This window comes from Lepidochelys kempii, chromosome 2 (genome assembly GCF_965140265.1).
Source record: "Lepidochelys kempii isolate rLepKem1 chromosome 2, rLepKem1.hap2, whole genome shotgun sequence".
NCBI classification, from domain to species: domain Eukaryota; kingdom Metazoa; phylum Chordata; order Testudines; family Cheloniidae; genus Lepidochelys; species Lepidochelys kempii.
Window position 1 is genome coordinate 190,557,076 of NC_133257.1, and position 19,114 is coordinate 190,576,189.

At 40.1% G+C, this 19,114-nt stretch overlaps 1 protein-coding gene across 9 annotated transcripts in view; it reads left to right on the forward strand.

Annotated features, from left to right (window-relative positions):
• The first annotated feature begins 1,052 nt into the window (after positions 1 to 1,052).
• TOPBP1 (DNA topoisomerase II binding protein 1) overlaps positions 1,053 to 19,114 on the forward strand; it is a 46,998-nt gene continuing 28,936 nt past the window's right edge. Inside the window, exons 1-14 of one of the 9 annotated variants that reach the window (XM_073333185.1) lie at positions 1,053 to 1,473; positions 2,731 to 2,818; positions 3,772 to 3,906; positions 4,512 to 4,655; positions 7,654 to 7,835; positions 7,960 to 8,153; positions 9,927 to 10,106; positions 10,854 to 11,023; positions 11,482 to 11,645; positions 12,992 to 13,239; positions 13,633 to 13,952; positions 14,804 to 14,976; positions 15,702 to 15,913; positions 18,051 to 18,349. In XM_073333185.1, the coding sequence (XP_073189286.1) occupies positions 2,738 to 2,818; positions 3,772 to 3,906; positions 4,512 to 4,655; positions 7,654 to 7,835; positions 7,960 to 8,153; positions 9,927 to 10,106; positions 10,854 to 11,023; positions 11,482 to 11,645; positions 12,992 to 13,239; positions 13,633 to 13,952; positions 14,804 to 14,976; positions 15,702 to 15,913; positions 18,051 to 18,349 (2,502 nt within the window). In that variant the 5' untranslated portion in view covers positions 1,053 to 1,473; positions 2,731 to 2,737. The other 8 variants (XM_073333182.1, XM_073333186.1, XM_073333180.1 and 5 more) reach the window with 8 other exon arrangements.

The following is a 19,114-nucleotide window of genomic DNA, read 5'->3' on the forward strand; positions in this document are numbered from 1 at the left end:
TGCATGTACAGATTGCACAGCATTTTATAAAAATAGGAGCTTGCCCTGCTGCCATTGACCAAGTTTTCCCCACAGCTGTGCGGTTTGGCTACTGCTATCCAACCAGCAGTGGCAACTCAGTGGTGCTGTAGGTAATTTGTGAAACTCTTGGGAGCCTTTAGGAACCATAACAATGTTAACAAATCATCTAGTCCACTGGTTCTCAACCAGAGATCTGGGGGCCACAAGCAGGTTTCATGGATTAGACTCACTCGGGCCCAGGGCAGAAAGCTGAAGCCCCGCCAGGAAGAACTGCAGCCCAGGGACCTGAGCTCCAGCACCCAGGGCTGAAGCCATAGCCTGAGTAACTTAGCTTTGCGGTGCTCCTTATGGCATGGGGCCCTGGGCAATTGCCCTGCTTCCTACCTCTTAACACTGGCCCTGGTTTGTATATGGAGAAAGACAGTTGTTGTGGCACAGGTGGTCTGTGCAGTTTGTATAGACATTGGGGGTAGCCTCAGAAAGAAAGAGCTTGAGAACCCCCAATCTAGTCGCTTCTCCCAGGGAGGGGGGAAAAGGATTGTGCACTACATCTTCACTGGGAGTGGGACTGGAACTGGAACAAGCACCGTCCCCACCTCGCCCAGATTCACCAAAGGGGGAGCTCAGCAGACTGTCCTTTCAGCGCCCAGCTCAGATAAGGTGAGAGCTCCCAGGGTAGACAGGCCCTAAGCGTTCACCCCCCCCCAACTTCCTGTCCTGAATGGGGCGGCTGAAGGGGCACAGCTGCCCCGCGGGGAGGGTGGGGACAGCGTCCCTCAGGAGAGACCCACCCGCGCTGTACTGGGGGTGGGATAAGAGCATCGCCAATCCCACAAGCCTCCCGCTGCGGGAGGCGCCCAGCCCCCCGCTGGCATCTCAAGACCCCAGGGTCGCCCAGCCGGGCACGACAACAGCCGGGCACGAGGCAGGGCGCCAGCGGGCTGGCTTGAGCGGGGGCGCGAGGCAGCCAGGCGCTGACGCCCCGAGCGGCGGCTCCCCACTGCACCCAGCATGCCCAGCGGCCGTCACAGCCACGCGCCACGGGGCGCGCGGGAGCCGAGGCCGGAGCAGGCGTGGAAGCGGCAGGAAGGCATCCGGGGGCGCCGCGCCGCACCTCCGGCGGCTCAGTCACGCGGCAAAGCGCAGGCAGAGGCTCGTGACGCAAGCGCTGGGAGAAGAACGGGCAGCCAGCGGCTGAGAACCACTCGTGCGGGGCCGAAGTCGAGAAGCGCGCGCTCGGGCTCTGTGCCAGGGAGTTAAACGCGCACCGGCTTGCCTTTCGAGAGCGGCTCCCGTCCAGCGGGACTTGATCACGTGCTAGGGATGAGCGTGCGCCTGCGCCTCGTAGCATCTCCTGGCGCGCCTGCGCAGTGTGGCTCTAGCTCTCTTCCCGCCCGCCTTCAGTTACCGGCTGGAGAGGCAGTACCTGCGGGAGCGAGCCCCCTCCGGTGGGTGAGAGGCCGCTTCATCCATAACCTCAGTTTCCCTCCTCCTTCCCCGAACCCACTCTCCCCTCTAGCCGCCCCAGCCCTTCCTCTCACCCCGGGCTGACCCTCCCGCTCACCAGGGGACCCTGACTCTTCCGGGCTGGCGGCGAACCCAGTCGGCTCGGCCCTTTCCTCCACGGTCAGGGCTGGTCCGGGGGATCGCCGCCGCTTGTGGGCAGGGAGCCCTGAGCGCAGGGATGCCCCGCCGGGGCATCGCCCGGCAGGACCCAGCACTACCCGGCGGGAGGGGTCTGAGGTGACCGACCTGCGAGGGCGCGTGGCCGGCGCGAGAATCGCGGCGCGTGTGACGTGCCCCGGCGCGTGTGTTCGTTGCGCACGCGAGTGAACCGCCCCTCCCCCGCGGAGTTTTCGTGAAGGTGTCGCGCGGAGGGGGGCGCTCGCCTCGCAGCGGCCCCGCCCACTTCCCTGGCACCCCGCCGGGGCTCGGCTCCCCCCCTCCCCCCCCCGCCAGCGTCCCTCTCGTGCGGCTGGGCTGGGGGAGAGCCAGCTCGGAAAGCAACGGTAGGGCGCGTTTCAGCCCCAGGTCGGGCTGTCAGCAGCTGAGGAACGCTGCGTGCAGTGTTCTTTGCTTCGCTAGTGCAGCCCGGGGTTTTCCTGGGGAGGTATTTACATCGATGTTTTAGGTTGTATTGTGTTGAACGAAGCTTCCGTGAGAAGCTCAGCACTTCTAGGACCCGATCACAGTGTCCCGTGGGAAAGCCCAGGGGTGACATACTGATAAGCGACTCCCCGGGTAAAGAAGGTCCATGGAAAGATAGCGCAGCCCGGGACTGTGTTCTCCCTCTGCCCTGAGCTCAGCACAGCTGATGTGGAGGATGTTGTGCTTAGGCCTACCCAGTACAGTTCCTCATAGCCCCGGCGCACTCTCCAGGCAGTAAAGGGAGGGAGAACTAAGCCAACAGGTACCTGATCTCCACCCCCCTACTCCGTTTCTGCATCAGAGAGAATGATCTCTGAGATATATTGATCCTCTACATACTACAGATATTGGGGCAGTATATGAGCAAATTAGAAGCACTGACATTTCCAGGGGGTGAATTCTTTATAATGTTTGGATAGATTTGTTCAAAAAAGTCCGAAAAAGCAATAATTTATGTGGAAAAATAAGTTAGGTACATCTCATTAATGCAGGTCTTGAATACATAACGAAGTTATTCTGAAAACTGGTACTTCAACACTTTTTTTTTGTTTCATCCATTAGTTAAAGGATGAAAAGTGACAAGGAACCATTTTTTGTTAAATTTATAAAGTCTTCTGGAAACTCAGAATATTTTTTTAAAGCTCTTGAGGTAAGCACTTTTGGTACCACTATCAGCTGCTTTTTTCTGAATTTAGTTTTCCATTTAATTATTTTCATGGTTATTTGTAGCCTATTAATGCATATATCTGTAAATAAAATATATTGTTTCTGTAAGATGAAGGCATTTAATGTTCGATAATACAGTTGCCTTGTTTAACTTTTTTTCTACAGCGAGGGTCAACATTTTCTTTGTTATATATTTTTACTAATTTATAGTGGGTTAGTTTCACTTCTTAATACAGTGGAAAATTCATATAGTGAAATCATTGTTTTGTGAAACCGATTTCCCTGTGGCCCCAATCCTATAAGGTGCGGTGTGCCTCTGGAAAGGTGCTGAAGCACTCAAAACTTTTGGCCCAATCCTGCAAACAGTCGCTGCCTGGCATAGTGCTTACTACCGTGAAGTGTTTTTTTTAAATAATTGAAGATAGATGGTATAACCTAATTAAGAACCTTGACCTCTCCAAGGAGCAAATTGTCCCACAGGGTTTGAATTAATTTATTGAAGGGATTAAATGCTGTGCCTTGGTAACTAGCATTTGAATGATCATCCCGATCATACAGTGGTTGTAGAGGGCACTCAACAGGTTCCAGAACAGAGTGAGCTGCAATCCTGAGGGTTCAGGTTCCTCATCCACGCTACTATAGCTTCATTGAGGAGGGTGTCAAGTCATTTCTCCCCTGGGAAGTCAGTGAGAGTTAGAAGGCTCTCAGCACAGATGAGGTCCAATAGATGAAAATTTGTACACTGTACATTGCAGTGGATTGAAATAATTTGATATTTTTGTTCAACTTCACTACAAATCGATTCTTGTATAGTAATTTTGCTATAAGTAATTTCAACTGGATATGCTTTTGCAGTTGCTGTAGGATTCATTTAAAAGAATTGTCTAACAAAGGGAAAGGAATTTAAGTATGTTGTTGTTTCATGTTTTCTTGCAGTCCATAAAAGAATTTCAGTCAGAAGAATATCTCCAGATCCTTGAAGAAGTGCCAGCACTCAATATAAAAGAGAATGACAAATCCCTTTACATCTGTGACCCTTTTAGTGGCATTGTTTTTAGTCACCTCAAAAAGGTTTGCTACCCACTAGATTAGTTACAAGTGTCCTATTCCTTTCTAAGGAATGCTCATATACATGATCCTACACATTTTCTCTTTCTGAATTCTATATACTGGCTTGTAATGTACACAGTGAATATGTGTAATATGCTGTTAAACAGAGTTTCAGTGGGAAAATTGCAAAGGGTAGGAATAGCATAAAAGGTAAGGCAAGACAAGGGTTTCAATCCTTCAGTCTCAATGGCCTGTGCTTCTACAGGACCTGTGACCACCTTCTTTGTTTCTCCCAGTCATAGAGCAGTCTGGGAAAATGGCATGGTTGCAGTGATCTCTGAGAAGTTGCAGTAGCAAAGGACAGCATAGCCAGAGATCAGTGGCGCTCCAGACATTTCCTCTGTTACCTATGTTGGGGCCAGCTCTATTCCATGTGAGGATTTCCCTATGTTTGAGCAATCCCCAGCCAATCGGTTGGTCAGTTTCAACCGCTTTGTGTTGCTGGGATGGGGTGTTGGATATTCCCCAAGATAGGTTTTTTGACAAGATCCCCTTTTTGTGAGAAAAGTGTCACCCTTCCTTCCATATTAATCCTCTTTGATCTTTTTGTTTTATTTTTGTTGCAGCTTGGCTGTAGGATCGTTGGACCACAGGTAGTCATATTTTGTATGCAGCACCAGCGATGTGTCCCGAAAGCCGAATACCCTGTTCATAATATGGCCATGGCTGATATAACAATATCCTGTACTAGTCTTGAAAAAGAAACTAGGGTAATTTATTACAATATATAATGGAAGAATAATTGTTCAGCTAGATTTTTGTGAAGTTTACTTCCAGATACAGCAGTAAAAAGATTTATTGGTTACTTCTTTGTAAATGCATTTTTCACTTACTGAAAACTTTTAAGTCAGAAATACAATTCAAATATATATAGAAAGAGTTATTTTTAAATGATGATGATGTGACGCTTATTTTTCCATCTGAATAATTTTTGGCCCTTTGAATGAATTAAAGTTCCCATTCTAATCTTTTAGATGAAGAAAATATCTGCAGTTTTACTTTGGGTGTTTGGATGCATTTAACTTTTTCTCAGTTGATTACTTTGTTTAAAGAATGATGTTATCAAAGAGATCAGCAGAAACCTCAGATCTGTGTTATACAAGTACTATGTAGAAAAAAATACTTCATTGGTTGTTTGAGGGGGCATAGGAATAATTTATAATTAACAGCATTCATGAACTGACTTGAGATCTAGATGGATTGTCCAGCTAGCTATCTACGGCTAAGATGTCACAGACCATATAATGTGTTATTGTTTATATCAAACTATAAAGTAATTAAAAATTTAATACTTAGGCTACTCTCAATATCTGTTAAATATTGAACATTTTGATCACACTGTATATTAAGGTTTCATTTATAAAGGCTTAATAAATTATGAATAGATGTTTGTCTAGTTAATCAATTGGAGTCCAGGTTAGTAAGTGTCTTATAGTCACCTATAACAACTTCTACTGATGTGCTTATAGTAAGGCTGTCAATTAATTGCAGTTAACTCATGCAATTAACTCAAAAAAGTTAATCGCAATTAATTGCACTGTTAAACAATAGAATACCAATTGAAATTTATTAAATGGTTTTGGAAGTTTTTCTACATTTTCAAATATATTTATTTCTACTGCAACACAGAATACAACGCGTACAGTGCTCACTTTATATTATTATTTTTATTACAAACATTTGCACTGTAAATATGATAAACAAAAGAAATAGTATTTGTCAATTCGCCTCATACAGTCTCTTTATCGTGAAAGTGTAACTTACATATGTAGATTTTTTTTTTGTTACATAACTGCACTCAAAAACAAAACAATGTAAAATTTAGAGCCTACAAGTCCACTCAGTCCTACTTCAGCCAATCTCTCAGGCAAACAAGTGTGGTTAAAATTTGCAGGAGATAAAGCTGCCCACTTCTTGTTTACAATGTTACCTAAAAGTGAGAACAGGCGTTCACGTGGCACTGTTGTAGCCGGCATCACAAGGTATTTACATGCCAGATGCACTAAAGATTCATATGTCCCGTCATGCTTCATCCACCATTCCAGAGGATGTGTCCATGCTCGATAACGGTCCAAAGCAGAGTGGACCAACACATGTTCATTTTCATCATCTGAGTCAGATGCCTCCAGCAGAAGGTTGATTTTCTTTTTTGGTGGTTTGAGTTCTGTAGTTTCAGCATCTGAGTGTTGCTCTTTTAAGACTTCTGAAACCATGTGCCACTCCTCGTCCCTCTCAGATTTTGGATGGCACTTCAGATTCTTAAACCTTGGGTCAAGTGCTGTAGCTATTTTTAGAAATCTCACATTGGTGCCTTCTTTATGTTTTGTCAAATCTTCAGTGAAAGTGTTCTTAAAACAAACGTGTGCTGAGTCATCCTCCGCGACTGCTATAACATGAGATATATGGCAGAATGTGGGTAAAACGGAACAGGTTACATACAATTCTCCCCCAAGGAGTTCAGTCACAAATTTAATTAACACATTTTTTTAACGAGCATCATCAGCATGGAAGCATGTCCTCTGGAATGGTGGCCGAAGCATGAAGGGGCATAGGAATGTTTAACACACCTTCTTGTCACCTGTTGGGAATGGGTGATGTCCATCTTGATTGAATTGGCCTCATTAGGACTACAAAAAGTAATTTTCCCTCTGTTGATATTCACCCCTTCTTGTCAACTGATGAGAATAGGCCACTTCCACCTTGATAGAATTGTCCTCGTTAGCACTGACCCCCAACTTGGTAAGGCAACTCCCATCTTTTCATGGGCTGTAATATATATATTGCTTACTGTATTTTTCACTCCATGCATCTGATGAAATGGGTTTTAGCCCACGAAAGCTTATGCCCAAGTAAATTTATTAGTCTGTAAGGTGCCACAAGGACTCCTCATTGTTTTTGCTGATATAGACTAACACGGCTACTACTCTGAAACCTGTTTTAATGATAAAGAGATTGCACTACAGTATTTGTATTAAATGAATTGAAAAATACTATTTCTTTTGTTTTTTTCAATGCAAATATTTTTAATAAAAATAAATACAAGGTGAGTACTGTACACTTTGTATTCTGTGTTGTAATTGAAATCAATGTATTTGAAAATGTAGAAAACATCCAAAATATTTAGATAAATGGTATTAACAGCGTGATTAATCACACAATTAATTGCGATTAATTTTTTAATTGCACAATTAATCGCGATTAATTTTTTAATTGATTGACAGCCCTAGGTTATAGCCATGTATCACACATGGTGTTCATTCTATATCATGCTTATGGCATCTATTACTCATTTGTTAACCCTTTATAAGCTATTTATAAATTTACTCAATAAAAATGACAACATTTTTTCTTAAGTGACTGTTTCTGTCTAGTAATAGTATGTGATGTGGATTCCTGGGTAGTAAACAGAACACAGGCATTTTTCCTTATTTAATCTGTATTGTAAATGTGTTCTGGAGGGCGCAATCCCCTGGTATCCACTATTTTACAGTTTTTAAAGGGATTCCTTCAAAATTGTTCATTTCTATGTAGACAAAAGACATTTTTCTGTTTTAAAGGTGCCATAAAGTTAAGTTCCAGGAGAAATCATAGGACATGGAGTAATCTTTTTTTTTTAAAAAAAAATAAGCAATATTAAAATCTACTTTTTGTTGTTTGACTACTTTATCTTTATTTGCGGGTTTTTGTTTTGTTTTTTTTGCTCTTTAGGAAGAAGTTCATAAGTATGTACAGATGATGGGTGGCCGTGTGTACAGAGATCTCAATGCATCAGTAACTCATCTTATAGCTGGAGAAGTTGGCAGCAAGAAATATTTAGTGGCTGCTGCTCTGAAGAAACCCATATTGCTTCCTACTTGGATAAAAGCATTGTGGGATAAGTCCCAACAAGGGTAAAAGAACCACTTTTTCTATTAGGAAATATTAAATCTTGTATTGGTTCTAGACTATACTTATTCCTTTGGAGTTGTGTTGGAAAAAGATCTGTCTTATTTTCTTTCTTTTTTTCTCCTGCAGTATGATTAGATACACAGATATAAGCATGGAAAACTTCATTTGTCCTTTGTTTCGTGGCTGTACAATCTGTGTAACTGGCTTAAGCAGTGTGGACAGGAAGGAGGTGCAGCGTCTCACTACTGAGCATGGTGGTCAATACACAGGGCAGCTCAAGATGAATGAGTGCACCCACCTCATTGTTCAAGAGCCAAAAGGTAGGTATTCGTCAGTCAATTTAAGTTTGAAGGGACAATTTAGCATAAAGCTAAGCATGTGCACAAGTGTTTGGAGAATCAGGGCCTAAGTCTGTATCTGTTTCATTATGCTGTTATTATTGCCAGTGCTGTTAGGATAAATATATGCAAGAAGAGTGATACAGAGTATTCTTAAGGGAAGGTGGAAATGAGAACAAAAAGGGACACACAAGCAGAGACCCAAACGCTATCAGAGGAGGAAGGGGAGAGGCCTTCAGAAAAGAAAAAATAGAATCTAAACTAAATTTTGATGAAATTAGGAGACTTAGGAATTTTAATGATGATATTAATTGGATTACAAATAAACTTGAAGATAAAATTTTCCCACTAAAATTTATGAATTTCCTCTTACAAAAATAAAATTAAAGCACTACATTGTTCTTTGTAGTTTTGTTTGAGACACACTGGACAGAATTTTTAAATTTCCTCCATACTTTTCCTGGGCAATTATTTTGTGATTTCTCTTTTCCCCTCTTGAAGCCCCAAGATCTTGTTATGGCAATTCTGTCTCTGGCCAAAGAGCTTGGCATAGCTCCTTTAGTGGAACTGTCAGCTTGGCAGAACAATGTGAGGCATTTTCGTCACTGGGTCTGAATGCTTGAGTGCTCAGATACCAGAATGATGAAAGCAGTATAAACACCTGTGTAGACACTACCAAAACATGTCAGTCTGGAACTTGTGAGCCAAGTAAGACTTAAAATCTGATTGCAACATGACAGAATGTGCTAATGCTGACTGCCCCATTTGATTTTTTTTTATTTGATTTTTTTTTTTTTTAATTTAGGACCTTTTTAAACAGCTCATTGTAGATGAGATTTAATATCGTTGGTAGCTCAGCCAACCATATATTTTAATTTTCTGTACACAATACAATTATATTGGTTAAAAGGTTGCAAAAGTTTTAACCTTGGATGTTTTGCAACTTTAGTGTCACAACTGCGAAATATATCTCCCTAATAACATGGTCACAAGATGACTTTTTTGCTAGCTGACAGTTGTTTCCATTTTAAGTATGTGAAGAAAAGTATGCATTTGCTTTTATATATAATATATTTTAAAACACATAGTTTTTAGTCCATAAAGTCATGATTTCAAATTCCATAGCAGAACTTTGGACTAATGTCTAATGTTAGCACTGCAGTGAAGTACAGATGAACTATAAAACTGATATTTTATAGCATCCTGTAAGTGGTAAGTATATTAATCATAAATAGTGCTTAGTATGATTATTATTTAGTAGTATTGCTGTTCATCTGTATCTGACATCTAGCAGTTTCTTCTGCCAATTTCTTGTTGCGGTTCAGATGGATGTTTAAGATCTTGTGGCAGTTTTCAAAACAGAAAACCTAACAGATAAAAATGTCCGAGGATGTGTTAGACTTATTTGGCTAGTGTGCTTGCACTAGCATACTTAACATTGCTTTTAAAGCAAATTAGGATAGCTTGATTATGAAAGGTGTAATATAAAATCAACAAATAATCTTTTATATCATAGGCAATAGTGCTGTCAAAGGAACCAAATTACATTGATACAGCTTTAGTGAATTTGATGTAAACTGCCACTTGGAATAGAGAAAAAGCCCCTTGGTATTTGAGAATGTATTGGTAATTACCACTTCCAAATGCAGTTTTTGTTTTAACTTTCTTGATTTTACAATGTGTGGTCATCCTTTCAGAATTGTCACTTATTGGAGTATTAGCCTTTTATTGATTGTGATTTGTCTTTATATAAAGGTCAGAAATATGAATGTGCCAAAAAATGGAATGTGCAGTGTGTGTCCATCCAGTGGTTTTTTGACAGTATCGAGAATGGCTTCTGCCAGGATGAGGCAATGTATAAGACAGAGTCTGTACAAAAGCAAAATACCACACCCAGTACATCAACTCCTACTAGCCAAGCTAGCAAACCTGACAGTAAGTAAGACATCTCAGTATACTGAGTGAGTTGATGATATTTCAGTTAAGAGAAAGGAAATGTTTGAGTTGAGTGGGCTGCTACCAACTCTAACTGCACTAAAATTTTGGTAATGAGGCCCTGATCCTGCAAACACATGCTTAAATTTTAGTATAGGGTTTATTCACATGCTTGAAGTTAAGTGTGTGTGTGTTTGCAGGGTCAGGGCCCAATTTTTTTTATATATGTGTGTGTGTGTGTGTGTGTGTGTGTGTGTGTGTGTGTATTTACATTTGATATGAACATAGTCTGCTCTTGGATATTGCCCTCCAATGCTCCTAAGTGGACCAAAAATATAAATATATATATTTTGGTCCGCGTAGGAGCATTGGAGGGCAATATCCAAGAGCAGACTATGTTCATATCAAATGTAAATACATCTAATTTAGTAGATGGCCACAAAGCTGATTGGGCAGAATAATTTTTCATAAACTGTTCTCCCACATCTTAAGACTGACAGTTCTTCAGGAGAAAGAGGAACATGAGTTCTGTGTAAACACCGTTGCTACTAGTGAGAGCATACTGACTTCTGGTGTAATGAAACCCTACATTTTAACAGAGGCTAGACTATGCATTATTGTGGTTCTCAGGATTTGTCTTCCTTATTAGCATAGTAAAATCATATTTGACAGTCATACATTCTGTTTGGTTAAGCAGTGGGAGAGACTAACTTATTTTCGTCTTTTTTATTTTAACTTTATTTAAAGGTCGTACCCTTTCAGATGTCAGCCACATTTCCAATATCAGTTTGAATGGCATTAATGAAACTGCATGTAGCTCTGCTTTGAACAGCAGGCTGGATCCTCCTCCTGATGATCTGGAAAATGTGGATATCAGTTCTTTTCAAGCCCCTGATGATTTACTAGATGGGTGTCGAGTAAGTTTAACTATGTACAATTCTGAAATGACCAGTTATCCTTTGGATGCAGCTAGTCTGGGTCTTCTGTAGTTATTGCTACAGTAAAATGTTAGTCCTACTCCCAGCACAAAGATATAATCTATTTCAAGATAAACCAAACTAGACTGTTTATAATGTATTTGGGGTACTGGAAAAAGTGTCTTCAAATTGGAGTTGGTTAAGATGTGAAGCAGTATTGGCAACTTTATTTAATGGGAAATATTTTATTGGCATTTCCTTCTGCTAGTGGGAAGTTGAGTTATACAAGATGAAGTCACAAGGATGAGCACTGAGGATGGAATAATTTCTTTTTTGCAATTTTTCATAAGCTAAAGCTTGTGTATTTGTATGTTTCTTTGATTGGGTAATGAACGGTATCAAAATACAGCTACTTCAACCAAAAATATCTTACCTTGTTCTTTTCTTTCTCCTTGCAGATTTATCTCTGTGGCTTCAGTGGCAGGAAGTTAGATAAAATGAGAAGGCTTATTAACTCTGGTGGTGGTGTTCGATTTAATCAGCTCAATGAAGATGTCACCCATGTTATTGTGGGAGAATATAATGATGAACTGAAGCAGTTTTTGAGCAAGACTACTCACAGGTTCTGATAACTATGTTGCTTAAAAGACACTTCCATAATCATGTTTCCTCTTGTAAACAAAGAAAATATGTATTGATTAAACTTCTTTTTTTAAACTAAATAGCTGTGTATACCATAGAGATAAAAATGGTAAAGACCATTTAAGTTGTGGTAACTAATCAACAACATTTTACCACTGGGAATAGTGTTTTTTAGGTAGCGTATCTCATAGATACTAAGGTCAGAAGGGACCATTATAGATTCATAGATATTTAGGTCAGAAGGGACCATTATGATCACCTAGTCTGACCTCCTGCACAACGCAGGCCACAGAATCTCACCCACCCACTCCTGAAGAACCTCACCTATGTCTGAGCTATTGAAGTCCTCAAATCGTGGTTTAAAGACTTCAAGGAGCAGAGAATCCTCCAGCAAGTGACCCGTGCCCCATGCTACAGAGGAAGGCAAAAAACCTCCAGGTCCTCTTCCAATCTGCCCTGGAGGAAAATTCCTTCCCGACCCCAAATATGGCGATCAGCTAAACCCTGAGCATATGGGCAAGATTCACCAGCCAGATACTACAGAAAATTCTTTCCTGGATAACTCAGATCCCACCCTATCTAACATCTCATCACAGGCCATTAGGCCTATTTACCATGAATATTTAAAGATCAATTAATTACCAAAATCATGTTATCTCATCATACCATCTCCATAAACTTATCGAGTTTAATCTTAAAGCCAGATAGATCTTTTGCCCCCACTGCTTCCCTTGGAAGGCTATTCCCAAACTTCACTCCTCTGATGGTTAGAAACCTTCATCTAATTTCAAGTCTAAACTTCCTGGTGGCCAGTTTATATCCATTTGTTCTTATGTCCACATTGGTACTGAGCTTAAATAATTCCTCTCCCTCTCCAGTATTTATCCCTCTGATATATTTATAGAGAGAAATCATATCTCTACTCATCCTTCTTTTAGTTAGGCTTAACAAGCCAAGCTCCTTGAGTCTCCTCACATTCAACAGAAAAAAAATATTAGCTGGTGAGGATTATATGAAAATTCTAGAAACCCTAAATATTTGTGATAAATTACATTTTCTTGGTTGTATTTCTTGTAGAAAATATGTGTAAAAATCCATATTCTCAAACTTTGAAATATTCAAAAAATGCGAAAAAGGCTGCAGTGTGGATAAAACTCAAACTTTTTTGTTGTAACTGAAGTCAGATGAGTGTCCCAAACTTCTTACAGAAACACAAGTGTATTTGTAGAGTGAGCAGTGTCTGAGAGGAAAAAAAATATGACTCTCAAACCCATTTTAACCTATCTTACCTGTGTGTGTAATATAAAAAATAATTTTATTTTATAGGCCTCATGCAGTGACAGCAAAATGGTTGCTGGAGTGCTTTGGTAAGGGTTACTTACTTCCAGTGGAGCAGTATATCCCTCTGAATTACCAGCCAATAGAAAATCCAGTTTTGGAGCAACCTGGAGTTAAACGAACTGTTCCCAAAAGTAATAGTCTCACAAAAAAAGAAGCTATAAAGCTTGTACTGCACCAGAAAGCAGATGAAGATGACCTCCTCTCTCAATATGTGAATAATGATTCCACATTAAGTAAGTTCTGGTCCAAGCACTTCATAAAAAGACAAAATTTATGTATAGCTCTTATGAAAAACTTGTGGTGCCATCTACAAAGATGGACATAGAAAAATGTAGTTACCTGATTTTAATCATATGTAAAGAAATTGCGATTCATACCCCGTAGCATGTACATTTTTAAAATCTTGACATGGTTTGTATATTAATTTCCCTACTGTGCTTAAGAAAACAACATAAATTAGATGTAAGCATGCCTCATATTGAGCAGTTTGTAAATGGAATCTAAAATATTGGGTTCCAGTACTGCATTATTTTCAATTAATAACTAATAGGATGGTTGAAACTCATTTTCTCCCTTACATCCCAGTGTGTGAAATTTTCATCAAGTGGTTATTTTTTCTATTTTAGTTGAAGTTGAAAAGCTAGAAACTGGTAACTTCAGTGATGCTACTCATGTTACCATTCAAGAAGAGAAGCAGTCCTCTATCTGTCATAGTTCACTGACTGAGACTTCTACAGTGGTTGAAGAAGGCTTATTCAGCAGAAAGAGGTTCCTTCTTTTGGGTTTTGGTGAAGAGGATGAGTCCTGCATTGTAGAAATTATAAAGGAGAATGCTGGGAAAGTTCTACCCCCTCAAAGCAGAGCAATTGCAGACTATGCTGTGGTTCCTTTACTGGGATGCAAGGTGGAGTCAACTGTAGGAGATGTTGTTACAAACACATGGATGGTAAGGGTATACTGTAGAGGTATGACCAAACAAATATTAGTGTTAGAAATATAGAAACCAAAAACTTATTGATGGTTATATTTTCATTAGAACAGAGGTTTTAGCTTTGTTTAATTAGTGTACACCAAATTAAGAGAGTGCTTTTTAATGCACTTCTTCTTTATAGGTGTGTCTTTTACCTGTCTCATTTATTTCTTCCTGCTTTATTAAATCAGATTCTGACTTAGTGGCACAAAGACTTTGTACGCAAGACTCTGCTCTAGTTGCCTGCATAATAGGGTTATGAAGAGAGAGCTAGGTGCAGTTAAGTTGTGAATGACATTTCATTTTTAACATCTGTTTAGTAAGCTATCTTTTTTTCTTTTGCCCCACACTTCCCCATATCTCTCTAATAACATATGTAGCTGTATCTGGGTGATGCAATTGCCGGCTGACATTATAGCTCATGTGGTCAAACATTTAAATATGTTGACCTAGATAATGCTTAGCACCTGGATTAATTGCCATTTGGTGTTTTTCATTATTAGATAATTAACTGTGAAATAAAACCCATGCTAACTCTTATATTGGGTTTTAAAATGTTTTAAAGCCGTATTCATTGTTGGAAAAATAGAAATTTAGAAGGCTTAAATCTTAATGTGAATTTGACTGAAACTTTCTGGATCTTTTGAAGTAATTTATCTGATCACATATAGAGTAATACATGTTCTAATTTGACCTTGAGGCACAAAGACAAAGGATGTCTTGCTGTTGATTCCATAAATCCTGTAGTACAATGGCTGAAATAATGTTTGTCATATTCTTTTCTCTTGGCTTGGTTCTCATTTTCATTTATTTCATCATTTTTTAAGATTATGTGTGTAGAACAGCAGCTCCTTTTAAACCCTCAGTCCAACCCACTTTTCACCCCAGTATCAGTAATGGAAGGAAGCACTCCTCTGGAAGACTGTGTACTGTCTTTCAGCCAGTTTACTGGTGCCGAGAGAGACTCCCTGGTGTTCTTGGCAGGTCTTCTTGGAGCGAGGTATGGAGTCTGTTGCCACTTATGTTCATTTTCTGGCATCTAAAAATTTTTCAAGTGTTTAGTCACATTAGAGAAAAAATGAGCAAAAAACTGAGTTTAGAGTTAAATTTTGTTCTAGACTTCTTTAGTTTTACCAAATGAATAAAATCCAAATGTTGAAATATTGTGATCTATAATTTGGTTCTGTATTTCCCCCCTCCTTTTTCATTACACCTTCTAGAGACAGTGTCTTTAAGTGTTCAGATATTTGTATATGGCACTAGTGAATATCTGTTCTAAAAAATGGCTCCTAAAAGGTGGGGGAGGAAGACTGGGACATTTGTGGTTGTCCATACTTACTTGGTCAATGATTTTCATGGAGTTTGCTCATTGCTTTTTTTCTCCCTGGTTGCCAGCCATAAAAACTCAGCCTGAGATATAGAAATTTAGCTGAAGTTTTTGGCTTGTGCATTGTCATCAGTTTAAAAAAAAAATCTGTAGCCAACTCTACCCCCATTCCAGTTAAAAGTGTGCACCACATTGTCTTTAGTGGAGTTGTACAGGTGTAAGTGAGGGAACAATGTGGCCCAGCTTTTGGAAGTTAGTTAACAGTTCTGTTTATGATACCCGAGCAGAACTAGAACCCAGCTCACTCTTTCATACCTTTGTTGGCTCTGTAGTGCTAATAGGAACAGTCTAAACAATGACTGTGTTTTTGAATGGTTACTTATATACGCTTATTTCAGAGTCCAGGAATTCTTTGTGCGAAGAGCCAACCCAACGAAAGGAATGTTTGCCAGCACCCACCTAGTGGTCAAAGAGCCAGATGGTTCTAAGTATGAAGCAGCAAAGAAATGGAATTTACCTGCAGTCACTATGGCTTGGCTCTTGCAGTCTGCAAGGACAGGAAAGAAAGCAGATGAAAGCAAGTTCCCAGTTGAAAATGTTAATGCTGGAGGTTGGTTGTCTTTTGTGTTTTCTTGTTTGTTTTAATATACCTTAATCATGCCATGTTCCACTGCATTGCACTGTCGTTAAGAGAAATTTTTGAGTATAAGCTGATTTCTAATACTTAGGACCTTAAACTATTAAAACTGAAAGACTTTTCATCTTATAATTTACTTTTTGCTAGTTAAGATGTTTATTTTTTGCCTATCCCTAAGCTTAGACTATAAAGGCTAGTCGTTTCCACTTGTTTATAGTCCGTGGCCCAGATCTTTAGCTGGGGTAAATCACTGTGTAGCTGTACTGAATGATTCTATGATAAGTCAATGGAGGTATGCTGATTTATATCAACTGAGGATCTAACCCAATGTCTAGTTATTTGCACTTTCTGGTTTACTCTCCTTTACATGATACTGTTGTGTTAAATTGTAAAACACTGTGGAATAGTGTTTAAATCTAATTAAAAACTGTTTTACAAGAGAAGGAAGGTTCTGTAAAATGTTTTTCTCAACAAAACAAACCTTAAATTACAGTGCCCCTTTTAGAATTGAGATGCAAACTGGACTCATTAATACTGAATACCAACTAACTCACTAGTTCTTACCAATGCATTTGTGGGCTCCATAAAATTGTAGTGATTTAAAAACATACCTGCAATACTGCATTCAGCTCTGGGCACCTCAGTGCCAGAAGGATCTTGGCAGGTTGAGTAGGAATTCGGAGAAAAGCAACAAAATGATTAAGGGACTGGAAGGAATGATTTTATGTAAAACCAATTTATATATGTTTGACAAAAAGATAATTCAGACTACAGGTCATATTTATGTATGGGTATTTGAAGTGTGTAAACTCCAAGGGCCAGTGTCTGTTGACTTGAATGAGACCAAGATTTGGCCAAAAGAGGGAGCAGAATTTTACAGGGTGGCCTAAGGGAGTGTAATTAGTAGTAATGGAATGAAACTGAGCAAAGGAAAACATGCAGCCTGAAAATGAGGGGGGGAAATCCTAATTTTGAGGGGTTTTTTGTTTAATATTTGTTTTAGAGTAGCAACCAGAGGGTGTAAACTGGTTTGAGGAGCTGTAGTACTAGACTCTGTACAGTTGTAGAGTTTAAGACCACAAGGGACCACCAGGTAGTTCTACTTGCTATATATCACAGGCCACCAACGCCACCCAGCACTATGAAGTCCGCGCTTCAAAAAGCGTACAATTAAATATAAAATGTGAGTCTTCCAGAGGATGTGTTAGAAGTCCTATTACTGAAGTCATTTAAAAGCTGGGTTGGCAAAGAGTTGGAGAATAATACAGTAGAGAAAAGTTGGCAATATGATGGACTAGATTGCCTAACACAGGGGTCGGCAACCTTTGGCACACAGCCCATCAGGGTAATCCGCTGGTGGGCCATGAGACATTTTGTTTACGTTGACCGTCCACAAGCACGGCCCCCCGCAGCTCGCAGTGGCGGCAGTTCGCCGTTCCCGGCCAATGGGAGATGCAGGAAGCGATGACCAGCACATCCCTGCGGCCCACACCACTTCCCACAGCTCCCATTGGCCAGGAACAGTGAACCGCAGGCACTGGGAGCTGCAGGGGGTGGTGCCTGCGGATGGTCAACGTAAACAAAATGTCTCATGGCATGCCAGTGGATTACCCTGATGGACTGTGTGCCGAAGGTTGTCGACCCCTTGCCTAACAGATCTTTTCCATCTCTGATTTCTCAGATTCCTCAGCTTTACCCAGTGCTGATTAGCAGTATTTATGCCATTAACATTTCAGTCTATAGTGAAGCTGCTGGTCATTAAAGAGAAAACAAGTGAGTATCTGTAGCTTTTCAACTGTGTCATAATTAAATGTTCCTGTTCTTGGTTTAATACTTTAAAATTCACTGAAGCACAAGACAGTATGAGTGGGACAAGGGTTACTCTTCTTTTAGGCATTTAAGGCCTAGCACAGTAATAATGTGGTATAGCACAAGCACTAGTGTAGAACATAGGAACTTAAAAACAAAAATCCTCCCTTCATTTTAGAACATATGTAGAACAACAAAATATTGGATAAATAAAGTCCTTAGCATAATGCAAGTATATGCATATTTATATTAAGGGAAAAAATTGTGGTGCTTAATTATAATTTTCTTTATTTCATTTAAGATAAAGAAGAGAGTTTAATGAGTCAGTCCAACAAGACAGAGACAACTATAATGTCTTCAGATATACCAGACCATCCTAGCAATCTCCTTGAAGCTGGGAAGAAAATAGCTGTGACGCCTCTTGATGTGAACCGGTTCCAGAGTAAAGCTTTTCATAGTGTGATCTCGCATCATATTGGGCAAAAGCCAACCCTTCCTGCAGAAGGAAGACTGCTCCAGAAAGAACCGTCTTTGCATCTTGACACACCATCCAAATTTCTTTCCAAAGATAAGCTCTTCAAGCCTTCATTCGATGTAAAGGTAAACTCCTTTGCAAGTTTCTAAACCAGTAGTGCCCCCAGGGTCATATGTGTGTGAATGAAAAAGGCACAAAACCCCCTATGCTAACCTTTTGTAAAGAGTGCGTATTGATAACACACAAATAAAATACTTCTAGGATTTTTAGTTTGGCAGGCAGTTCTGAAAATTCACTTGTTCTAAGGGACGGGGTTATTAGAACTGATACTTAAAGCATATAAAAATAATTAAAGCCTGAACATTTTAAGAAATAGATACTATAGCACCCATAACAAAGCCCAGTGTGCCTATTGCAGTATATACCAGAGGATCCTAAAGCAATGACCTATGTTACCTGGTCTGTGTTGCTCTTTTAAAAACAGAGTGAAATTTTAGTAGAAGAGTTACAGTTTTTGCCAACTATCATAAAATAAACAGTCTGTATTTGGCCCATAGTGAAATAGTTTCCAGTGGACTATGTACACTTTTAAATGTATACATTTAAGCTTTCTTGCTTATCCTTCAATATTAATTTCCTTGTAACATTATTCTTTGATTCTCCTTTTCCCAAGCATGCCCTTGATTTTCTGTTGCTCTTGGCTTCTACAGAACTACTACTTTACTGTGATAATCCTTATACATCTGAAAGAACAGTAGCCATTATCCCTCTCATACAAAGATGTAGTTGCATGAAGATAGAGAAAGAAGTAGGTGAAGGGGAGACATTTGTCTTAAAGATGGCCTGCAAATGGAAAAAAATAGACTGGATTTTTGCCCTTTTCTGCCTCT